Below are 12,467 nucleotides of genomic sequence, written 5' to 3' on the forward strand. Positions count from 1 at the left end.
GAACCCGGCTGTTCTAAACTGCCTAACCTGATTTCAATATGTGCCCACTGAGACAACAGCACCGGTCTGAGAGAATAAAAACATTTGGCATCAGGTCCAACATCTTGCTGTTCTCCCTGAGTGAACTGCAGCTGCCAGTGGTGTATGACACAGAGGAGGACAGTAACATTACTCACAGGAAACAGACACATCATCCTCTTCATCATGTGATTAATCACGCGAGGTATCAGCATGCAACATCTGTTTAGATAAACTGAATCAGCTGTTGTGCAAGACTGTTGATCCTGATATACAAATGTACTCAGATTGGGGTGACTACTGCTGATCATGTGATGACACCAAACCTCATTACACTGAAGTCACTGAGGAGGTGGATTTGCATGACGGCTCGACTCTAAACAGCTCAAATGATCTCGCTCTTGCTCTGGTCTTCTTCGTCCCGTGTGATCCAGTTCATTTCAAATCTCCCAACAAAGCAAATGATTTGTCTGTGTACTTCAAATATTAGAGGAGACTGAAGGCTTTCACTAGAACGTCATCCAACTCCAGACCAAAATTAGAACATCCCAGAGTTGTAAGGAGGAAGATAGCAACACTAAAATCTGGACTAAAACCGCAGAGATGTGCTCAAGTCTAAAGAATAACACCAGTGTAGAAGAAGAACATTTTAAATATCAAATTATGCAGAGGCAACCTTAAAGCTGCATTAGGTAACTTTTATAAAAATAACTTCTGGTCTAAATTCCACAAGTATTGTCAAAACAGGTCTGACTTGCAGGGGGACAGAAAAACTCCAGCAGGAAACGGGATCAAATTTCTTCAGTTGTTGTGAGTATGAGTGGTTGTTTTACATGCATATTTACTTGCTTTTGTCAGAATCAGAAATACTTTAATAATCCCAGGGGGAAATTACTTTCGTTACAACTCCAGATATACATACAACATATAATATACATTTTGTCTATGAGGTGTAAATATATTTGTATTGATTTAAAATAATCCCCATCAAAGTGGTGCTGAATACTCATGGTTGTTAGCTGTGGCCAGAGAGCCTGGGCACCACCGAGTATTCTATAACTAACTGTATAAGTAATATGAATTTGAGCTTAGTGTGATTAAATTGTACCAACAGTTCTAAATGTTATGTGAGTTTTCTGCTTACATAGGGATATCAGTCATGGAGTGTTTTGAGGATGCTCCAAGTGTTATTTACTAAATGAATCCCCCAACCATGTCCGTCTCAGAACTGACTTTCTTCCCTGTTTATGTACCAAAGAAGAGAAACAATGGTATAGCGGGCAAACAACAAAACAGTATCAGAGAGATATGGTGAGAGTGGTTGGGGAGAAATCAAACACTTGAGTGAAATGAATAATGTCTCACAATGTTATAATAAGAATTTGCATCCAGTGATTTAAGTACACAGACTTAAACACACTGCGCTGTGTCAGGCCCATTGGACTCTCTCATAGCCATTTGAGTATTAAGCTCTGTATTAAAACTGCCAGTGCACTCTTTATTATCTTGCCTGTCGTCTGCAACCACAAAGTTATGTTCACATTCTAGCGCTGCATCAGGTCTGCTTACCTCCAGCATCCACGTGTACTCACATATTTACCTTTAGGGACATTCTTACCGTCACTCCCTGTTCTATTTGCTCTCACCGTGCTTGACTTTAAGTCTACTGTTGCAACCAAGTCTTTACACGGCAAATATCAACTCTGTGATACTTTGTACTGTACATTCAAAACCAGAGAAATGGGCTACTTATAGTTCAGAGTATTTCTTAGACATTGCAGCGGACCAAGCATCTCTTTTTACACCAGTATGGAGGTGAAATGTTTGCACTCTGATGCAGTAGGCTCATGCTCAGAGGAAGTCATACCAGATGGCAGTTTCCTGCCTTTAACCTCAGTGCCACTGAATAAACCACCATGAAATGTATTACAAATAAGTAAATGAATAAAGCATGAGTTTACACAGGCAATGGAAATATCCCAAAATAAAATGTACCTCTGATTCCCATTAAATCCAGACGCCGTGTGGTCCAGACCATTCATTTTTTATTTAGTAATGATGGAATATTTTATGTCTTAAGTGCTGAGCAGTTTGGAACAGTCTCACAGAAACCATTTTGATTCTCTGATTTTGAACTCTTCTACTGAGCCTTTTTATATTATACATAAGTAGGTATGAATACAGCTTTTCTGATTGTAGGCCAGATTGAATACTTAATGAACAGTGAAAATATGCTAGTAGTGTTTGTAACTATTATAAAAATAACTTTTTGATCCCCCACTAATTAAAACTGCTAAAAACACTGAATAAAGCAGTTCCACCTTAACAATCACTGCTTCTCCCACACTGTTGGACAGACAAAGGACGTCCTGGAGGGGCTGCGAGCCGAGCTGCTGCTAACGTTAGCTCAGCTTGTTTCTCTGATAACTTAAGATCCAGACGTCCGATGACTAAAATCCTTCATCCGGTTCAAATCTAGAGTTAAAAAGCACCAAGATCTAAACAGTGGATGGTAACAATGTGGCTTCAGACTGGATCAACAGTCAATGTATGACAGCTTCTGGCAGACAACCACAACACTGATCCAGGCACAAAGGGGATATGACGCCATCGACAGGCGACCGGTGTAACGCAGCTCTACCTGAATAAAATGATGAAATGAAAACATTGTTGGAAACATTTGGGATAATGTCAGTACACAACTCAACTACATATAGAACACAGAGCTAGTGTTTATAGACATTTGAATGCAGAACTGTTTAACGTCAAATGAATGATATTGTTGCTGTGTGTCTGCTGGCTGTGTAAATAGACAACTGTTTGCGGAGGCGTTAGCATTGACAGGATAACATTTTAATGTTGTCAAGGTGATATGTTGCTGCCCCCAAGTGGCCAAAAAATCAGTTAATGCAGCTTTAATCCATACATGCATGCGCAAAAAGATATCAGTTTTTTGTGTTTATAATTTACTTTTATCTTTTAATTACATGACATTAAATTATATATATGGAATTATAAAAAATAATTTGTTTCATTTAGTTAAAAACATCAAAGGGGTGTTTGTGTGTGTGTGTGGTGTGTGTGTGTGTGTGTGTGTGTGTGTGTGTGTGTATACGCATGTGTGCTGAAAAGCTTGATTCATGTGTGTTTAAGGATGCTGGTGTGTGTATGTTGGCAGCATGTGGACACACCCACTGTGTGTGTCTAAGGGCAAGAGAAAGCAGAAGTGGAAGCACTGCTGCTACACACTCACAGTCTGTCAGTGCTCAGGAACAGAGCAGCAGTGTGTTCCTGCTCTCACCTCGCCTGGGATCCTCACGCATCCTCACAGCCTAACAGCAGCAGACATGGTGCTCCACCACAAAGAGTTCATCAAAGCTGGGAAGACAGCGGGCCTGCAGATTTGGAGGATTGAGAATCTGGAGCTGGTCCCTGTGCCAGAGATCCTGCATGGGAGCTTTTACACTGGAGATGCATATGTGATCCTCCACACTATCCAGCAGAAGAAGAGTTTTTTCTACCACCTGCACTACTGGCTGGGTAAGTCTTCTCAGTTGAGTTCATTTTTCTTCTCCTCTCACTCAAAATAAAGGAAATGAACAATAAGTGAATGTAATAACATTCATGAGAAGAACGTTGTGTAGAAAACATCCCGTGTGTATTCCACATCAGATTCTAGAGAACCACTCAGCAGCCTCCTGAGGAAAGCAATACAGACTGATGGAAATAGTGTAACCAAGAAGAGATTATCATCATGCTATCATGTTAGACTCAAATTGCAGTATTTTTTCATTATAATAGTAACGGGTAACTGTTGCTGAACACTTCTAAGTAGGAATGTTGTTGTATTTAAAACAAACAAACAGCAACAGTCACTTCAGGAGCCTTTGGAGTCAACTTTTCCAGTTTGACTACTCACACAGCCAGTAATCCCTGGCATGCAGTCAGTGACATAACAACAGACTGACAATTCTCCTATGAGCTGTTTTTATAATGTTTCCACATGGAAACAAACACAAGGGTAAAATATTAAAAGAAATACATCACTAACTCATTAAATCGGTCATTGGAATTCAATTCAATATGCAGGAGTCTAACAAAGACAGTATTGCCAAAACAGAAACAAACAAAAACAGAAGTAAAAGAAAAAGATGAATTCATCAAATCAAAATATCAGAAAATAATGAACACTAGCTCTGTGTGAGAGAGATTGTGGAAGTCAGAATTGAATTTGTTAAGTGTGTGTGTGTGTGTGTGTGTGTGTGTGTGTGTGTGTGTGTGTTTAAGGAAGTACCTGGTGGGTGGATGTGTATTTAGCCCACAAAAAAAAATTATAATAACAAAATTGTACATAGCAACATATTCATATATAACCAGGTTATAGCACTCTCCCATAAGTCCCATTATATAAAAATAACTTTTTGTCATATTTACTGAAACTTTCACTAAATACTGACAGTAGAACGTGAGACAGATAATCTGTTTTAAAAACTCAGGTTCCTCTGTCTCCTCCTAGAGCTCCTAATGGCATTTACAAGAATCCACCGGGCCTGAATGAAAACAACCAATCAGAGCTGAGAAAGATAGTTAAATGTTGAGTCTCAGGCCCAGCTTTCAGTTGCTGGCTTGAAGATGAGTATTTTCAGAATGAGATGTTAGCTAGTTACAAAGTTGGCTAAAGCCTCCTTCAGACTGGATTTCTATGTAAAGGGAGTGAGGTGATTTTAATCCTGTCCTGAGCGTACATGAGGCTTATTTTTCACCCCCAAATGAACAATTACAGCTACAATTTTCTGTAAACTCACTGGTCAAGCACAATTGACTGAGATAGCGCACACTTTAACTCTAATGTAATGCAAAATTCTGTAATGAGCAATGGGTGTTCACAGCAGCTGACTAACGTCGGCCAGCGCACATTTAAATAGTGAAATAAACATTTATATTAGCTGGACGACCGGGATGAGTCTCCAGATTTAAAAATGAATAATAAGCGCCTGTCTCAAATAATGGCCTGTCTCTAATGAAGGCTGTTCAAACAAATACATGCCTGGACTATTATTGGAGGTTTTACGGGTATGCTCAATGTAACATTAGCTAGCTACCTATAAATATGGATCTGGCTGGGCGATAAGTTAATTCACCAGTTCTATTTTTAAACCTTTTTATTGCGTTGATAGGTAGACTTTATTTTAGTCCTAGCACTCACCAGGCAGTAGACTCACCTATAGAGATGCAGCTATAGATGGAATGTGGAAAACGTAGTCCAATAGTAAGCTATCAGGCTGAAATACAACTTAGTTTCTTATGCAACAGTTCAGACCACTATTTTAAAAGAGGAGTTGGCTTCTATTAATTATATATTTGCAATCACATAAATGATTTAGAAATAATTGATCTGCACCCAGGGTGACATGTTCCTTCATTACCATGAACACACACACTGTAGTTATTTTTGACTCAGTCATACACCACATCCACCATCCGTTTGCCCCAAATACTCACTAGAGCACCTAATGTGGATTAATCTGACACTGAAAATGGTCCCCAACAAATGCTGTTGGAGTAACTTTTATTTAATTACTTGAATTGCATTAGGGTAGAGGCAGAATTCCCAGAAAAACCTGGACACACAAAAGCATTGCTACTGATGAATGATTGGGCAGTGCTGACTTGCTAATCAAGTGACGTCTGGGAGCAGTTCAGCCTCTGCTGGTTTGGTTCCTTGATCTGTCATATGCACCCTTGATGTTGTCATTATGCAAAATGTGTATTCTTGCTGTCTCCTGCCTCCTTGTTAATTTGACCCTTCGGTCATAAAACTCACACCACTACAGCAAACCTTTGAACTGGACTTGAATTATTTTCTTAAACACTACATACCAGTAAAGAAGGAAGGAAAAGAATGTTTTTCTTTCGTAATTTGAGTGAACCAACCAGTTGCGTGTGTTTTGGCTCTCCAGTCCTGACCCTGAATGTTAATGTGTAAAGTGGTGCGAGGATGCTGATGTGAGGGCTGTTCTCTCTCTCTGATTGCTGGACAGACTAGAGAGCTAATTTGCTTCTAGGGAAGAGGAAGTATTGATTGATTTTGAAGGACTTGTGCACATGCTGTAATCTGTGTGTGCCCTAGAGCAGAATATAAGAGAAAAGTGCTATTATGAGACCTATTCTGTTCAGGAAATTAGATGTGTTTACACAGCACGTAAGAGAAAATATTCAGGCTCATTGGGACAATTACAGAGAAATAACTGTTGTTGTTATATAATGAGCAGTTGTCAGCAGGAACACTTTAATCTAGTGCCTGGAAACCTCATTGCTGCTGCTCATGAGGCATTGTGTGTTTCCTGTGGGCAAAAACATTTTGTGTAGAGACTCAGAACTACTGGCAAGCTAAGAAAAACACAATAATTAACATTAACATAATAATAATATGATAATTCGAGGGAATATCGTAAAAAAAACAACTGTTTGCTAATGGTAACATGTTAGACTTGTATGTTGTGTTTACAGCTTTTTCCACTGCCACATCTTAAGTCTAACTGACAGTAAGTCATTTTGTAATAATTGACTGTGTTCCAGTACATGTCGATTAACCAAGCTCTAGCAATACCAGTTGATAACATGCATTACGCTGTATTTTGCTCATACAAACATCCACAGCCAGAAGCTGGACAGTGTGCACGACTGCTAATAAACAGTATTTTGAGATCAGGTTGGGTGATGTTCTTCTGACTTTTCTAGTAGGAAATCCGACTCCTTTAAAACCCAACTATGACTGTGAATATATTTGAAACGGGCAAAAAAATTATAATTTTGATTCCAGTCCTTGATTTGATTTTGAAGTCCTGAAAGATTTTTTTTTTTTCTTGCGCTCAAGAAATTGATCTTCTTAAGCTATTCCATGTGTTTAAATATGTATATCAGTCTAGCAAATGGCACACTATATTGGAATTGGGCTTTCCAAATTATATATTATATCACTCACTGCTGCTTGTTCAGCTAATTACCATGAATACATGTACTTACTTGAAAGAGACTTTAACTCCTCTCTTCTGTGCTCTGGATTTTGGCAGCTGGAACAGTACAAAGATTGTGTTGGAGATATTAAAGAGTTTATCAAACTGAAACTGTTAGTGAGAGGGACATGTGTCCTCATTTCCTGTGGAAACTTCACCCTTGCTCGTGCCTATACGAAAAAATATGCCTTCTTAATGCATATATTATCCTACTAATGAGCCAAGTATTGTCAAATGTTTTGATCAGTGACCATAATTCCTTCTTGCAGCAGTGAAACTCTCTGTTTCCTCTGAGAGCGGAAAATCTATACCACTAAGATGTTTTCTTGCTCTTGTCCTCAGAAACCATCAGCATTAATCATTAATCACACATGCAAATGGCCATCTCACAATGCTCACTTCCTGTCACAAACACTTATCGTGTAGTTTGGTGAGTAACTGTGAGAAACAGTTGAGCTTCTTCAGTCAGTAGTGTATCATTGTAAATCACTGAAAATATTCATAATTCACAGTATTCAAAATGTTTTTTTATAGTCTGGTGTAAATGGGATTGTGTGTGAAAGCCCCCTCATCAGCACTTCAACTGGGTTTCTCAGCTTGTCTCTACATGATAAATAAAGTTATGTTATAGATAACAATGTTCCATGGATTCACTGATGGATAGACAGACTCCAGAGGGATATTACTACTACTTCTGACTCAAGTATCAAGTCACAAATACAGTCAGTAAAATACAGATAAGCTTTTTTATTTTTATTCTGATTTATCATTCATAACATCAAATGATGTAACTTTTGTTAAGTTTTATAAAAGTTATTGGGTGAAATCTGGTAATGGCAGGAAATTAGAATGTGTTTACTGGTACTGCAGTGACCTTACATACTATAAGCTAGGAATATTACAATGTATAACACTGCAGACTTCACAAATTCCCAGTAACATAGTGTTGTAGCTGTGGAAACCAACCTATTTACACACTATTTCCATTTGACTTTACTTTTTATTCACACTTTAGATGTATTGACTTATTTTAGACACAGCTATGAGTAATGTTTTCTTTCCTTTCGTCCCTGCCACACTTCTTTCCCTGTCCCAGGCTTCATCATGCCAATGCACTCTTGAAAATTGTCAAGACTTAGGATCAAGAAATCTTTTTTCTCAGATCAATTTTATGATATCTAGCTATTTACAAATTTAAAATTAACTTAATTACTGTATGTACATGAAGTGAATGGACATGAAGATTCAGTTTTGTTGCCCAGCAAATGCCTTCCACAAGAACAGTGGATTCTCATCTAAATGCAGTAGAAATGGATACACCTGTAATTTTCCAATGTCACTTGATCTTAATTTAAACTTGTGCTTGTTTTTTAAAGGAAAGGAGTGCAGTCAGGATGAGAGTACTGCTGCGGCCATCTTTACTGTGCAGCTGGATGACTACCTCGGTGGAAAGCCGGTCCAGTATAGAGAACTACAGGGAGTCGAGTCAACAGCCTTCACCAGCTACTTCAAGGGAGGGATCACTTACAAAGTATGGATCAAATTCATTACTGTACAATACTAAGTACAGGAAAGGAGGAAGTTGACAGAGGTTCTGACCGAGACTTGTTCAACTGTTATTGGAGTACAGAACAAAAAGGGGCGAACTTAGGAAGGGTCAATTATAGTTAAATTGTATTTGCCTATACTGGCCTTTTAACAAACACTTCGCTTGCAGCCCCTAGAGGCTGCAATGTAAACTACACAACATAAAAGGGTTAAAAATATTTAACAACATCTAGACAAATTATCCTATAAAAATAATCTTCAAACTTGTCTGAAAATGTAAAGGTTATACTGAGGGTGGTACTAGAGGAAAGGCCAGGGCTCAGTAAAAGTGCTCAGGCACATTTTATGCCATCGGCCCATTAAACTGTGTGTGCTAAGTTGACATTTTGAACTCAGAATGGCAATACAGGGGAAACAGAATTGAAATTCCAAAATAAGAGGAGGATCCTCTGGGGAGCAGAAATGTACCTAGTTAATTTCCTGGCAGTCTGTCCATTAGACGTTCATCTTGCTGGATGAATCCTCTGGTACCCCCTTGAGGTGGACATTTTTGGTTTTTCAGTGAGTTTGAGTTAGTTTACATCCAGCAACTTTTCAGTTATCCAGTGAAATATCTCAACATTTATTTGATGGTTTGGCTCAGGATTTGGTCCATACATTCATGATTCCCAGATGATTGATTCTACAGACTTGTTGCATGTTATAATGCTGCCATTAGCCATTAGCCTTTAGCTCAAAGCACCACTGTCCTCAGCTCTACAGAGCTTGTGAGCATGTTGTAGTGTGTCATAATCATAAATGTAGTGTTTCGATCTAAAATATCTGATTACATCGAATGCATGCAATTTGAAGGAAAAATATTAGGTTTACACATATTGATAAGAACTAAATATAAGCTATGTTTATATATTATATTTATAAATGAAAAAAATGTTGACATTTGTATAATTTTAAAGCAAGGTTTTGGAACTGGAGTCTGACTCATCAAGACTGTAGCAGCATTATACTTGGCCACATGGAGCAATGACTCATGGGACAGAAGAAGTTTAAAGTAAACAGAGGAATGGAAGAAGGGTGACAGTGTTCTCTGCCCCTCAGACAGGAGGCGTGGCCTCGGGTTTCCACCATGTGGTCACCAATGACCTTTCAGCACAGAGACTCTTCCACATCAAGGGCCGGCGGGTCGTCAGGGCCACAGAGGTCCCTCTCAGCTGGTCCAGCTTCAACAGTGGAGACTGCTTCATCATCGACCTCGGCAACGTAAGAGCACAGTGTTTTCTTGCTGAATGTTTGGAAACTGGATCATCTATAGAGAAGTTTCTATGATTCCCTGTCTGTCTGTGTTTGTTTACCAATTTGTAGAAGATCTATCAGTGGTGTGGATCCAAGTGTAACACGTTTGAGCGACTGAAGGCAGCACAAGTGGCCAGAGGAATCCGTGACAACGAGAGAAATGCCCGAGCTCAACTGGTGGTTGTAGAAGAAGGATGTGAACCTTCGCAGTTGACTGATGTGAGTCTCAACCTGTTATTTTACATTTGCAGTTCTTTATCTCACATGTGTCTCAGGATGTGTCCGACTCAGACATTAGTTTTTTCTTTTTCTGTAAGTAATGATAAAATAAATCTAGCCAATAATGACTGCAATACATATTTCAACATTGTGGGATGTATACTTCTTTGCTTTTTCTCTGCAAGTGAGGTTTTCAGATGGATATCACAATCTCATGTGTGTGTGTTAATCAGTCCTTCCAGAAAAATGCGGAATTATTTTGTGATTGTTGCGGGCAAAAATCCTTGATTATGCGGCAAGTTTTCTTAAAATATGCGATGGAATAAGCGGGATATTTATGCAATTTTATGTGATGAAATTGTGGGAACTTTCACAAACTGCGATTGATGAAAAAGAGAAAAAAAAGTGATTCCCCCAACACCCTGTTCTCACTAGGCTACTACCTTAATGTAAAGAGTCATTTCTTATTACTTCCTATGATAAACAAGCATACTACATCACAGAAAGTGCTGGGAATATTTAAGTTCTCATCTTGTTTTATTTCAGACCTTAATAAACACATGGCTCAAACTTACTTACATTGATGAGTCAAACAAGTTCTGTAGCTTTACAAAAGGAATATGCGACAACTTCTGTAAAAATGAATAAATAAAATATAAAAACATAAAATGTGTGCTTCCTGTTTTCCAGAGGTAGTTATATAAAACAGACATCTTCTGTTAAAATAAGTGCTTCCAATGCACAAAGTGCAATCTCTTACGGTAACGTAAATTTACATACTACTAATATACTTACAACTGTATGGTTTTCATCGCGGGGTTTGCACCTTTTTGATGATGTTCACGTCGCGTAATTACGTCACTTCATAGCGTTCCCATGGCAACAGGGGAAAATGGCTGCTCTTGAGTGAAGTAAACGCAACATTTTTCAACTTTCTGCTAAGATATATGTGACTTTTTTGCAACGAAAATGTGGGGATTATGAAATCATGCAAGCCCTGCATATTTTGCGTGGAAATCGACAATTTATGCGGCGAAAGTGCCCGCATAAATATGTGGACTTTGGCTGATTATGCGTTGAATTATGCGATCGCATAATCACGTTTTTCTGGAGGGACTGGTTAAAGCTGCAGTAGATATTTTTTATAAAAATAAGGTTTTGTCATATTTGCAAGAAATCAGGTTTCTTTGGCTTCTCCTAGTGTGCCTAATGGCATTTCAGAATGCCATTTTCCACTGGGCCTGAACGAAAACAACCAATCCCAGCCAGAAGGATAGTTGACTGTTAACTGTCTCATTCCAAAGTCATTAAAAACAGACGTTTTGTGAGAGCTGAGTAAGATAGAAAGACTTAGGTAGCTTGAAGATTGATTGTTCAGTCTCATTCTCAGCATCTGTATTTGACAACCTGGGAATGAGACCAAACAATCAACTATCTTCCTTGGCTCTGATTGGTTGTTTTTGTTCAGGCCCGGTGGATTCTTACAAATACCATTAGGAGCACTAGGAGGAGCCAGAGGAACCTGATTTTTCCACAGATTATCTGTCTCATGTACTACTGTCAGGATATAGTAATAGTTTCAGCAAATGTAACAAAGTTGTTTTTATAAAAGTTACCTACTGTAGCTTAAGTACAGACCTGGAGTCTGTGTCAAGTGTATATTTTTGAAGGTTTGTTTGAAGTCATGTGAATTGACTACTTTACCCTTACCCCGTTTATTGATTTTCAATATAGTAAACCCACTTTATGACCCTCCCCCCGCAACCTGTAAAATGAGTCAATGTTAACCCAGAAATGTTGAGTACCCCAAAGTTTTATATTAGAAATATACAGTTTGGATCCCCAGCTTTAGAAACTGTCAGATGCTAACTTGCATATGTTAGTCAATTAGCATAATTTGCATTAATAAGCATTATCAGAATCAGAACTAGGTTTATTGCCAAGTAAGTTTTTTGGGTATAAGAGTCAGTGTCAGTGGGGGTCCGGGCCTTGTTAATGAGGCCAGCTGCAGACGGAAAGAAACTGCTTTTGTGGCGTGAGGTTTTGGTCCTGATGGACCGCAGCCTCCTGCCAGAGGGGAGTGATTCAAAGAGTTTGTTACAGGGCTGGGAGGGGTCAGCCACAATCTTGCCTGCATGCCTCAGGGTCCTAGAGGCGTATAGGTCCTGGAGGGATGGTGGATTGCAGCCATCATCAATCACCTATATGGACAATATTTCAGCAACTGATTGACTGATTTGAACAACAGTGGAATGGTTTTGTGGGTTACTGAGGATGCTGAATCTATTTCTGACATTTTCAAAATGCAAAATGGCCGTTTAAACAGGAGGTAGCCTTATTTTAACTCCTCGTTGGCTGATTTTGATTAATGTG

At 38.8% G+C, this 12,467-nt stretch overlaps 1 protein-coding gene across 2 annotated transcripts in view; it reads left to right on the plus strand.

Moving 5' to 3' along the window:
* The first annotated feature begins 413 nt into the window (after positions 1-413).
* Positions 414-12,467, plus strand: part of scin (scinderin) — a 46,893-nt gene continuing 34,839 nt past the window's right edge. The window contains exons 1-5 of one of the 2 annotated variants that reach the window (XM_051390717.1): positions 448-828; positions 3,197-3,558; positions 8,411-8,565; positions 9,681-9,842; positions 9,945-10,094. In XM_051390717.1, coding sequence (XP_051246677.1) covers positions 3,198-3,558; positions 8,411-8,565; positions 9,681-9,842; positions 9,945-10,094 — 828 coding nt within the window. In that variant the 5' untranslated portion in view covers positions 448-828; position 3,197. Of the gene's footprint in view, positions 829-3,196; positions 3,559-8,410; positions 8,566-9,680; positions 9,843-9,944; positions 10,095-12,467 lie in introns of both variants that reach the window. The other variant, XM_051390718.1, reaches the window with a different exon arrangement.

The sequence above is a fragment of the Dicentrarchus labrax genome, unplaced genomic scaffold (assembly GCF_905237075.1).
Source record: "Dicentrarchus labrax unplaced genomic scaffold, dlabrax2021, whole genome shotgun sequence".
In the NCBI taxonomy this organism is placed as follows: domain Eukaryota; kingdom Metazoa; phylum Chordata; class Actinopteri; family Moronidae; genus Dicentrarchus; species Dicentrarchus labrax.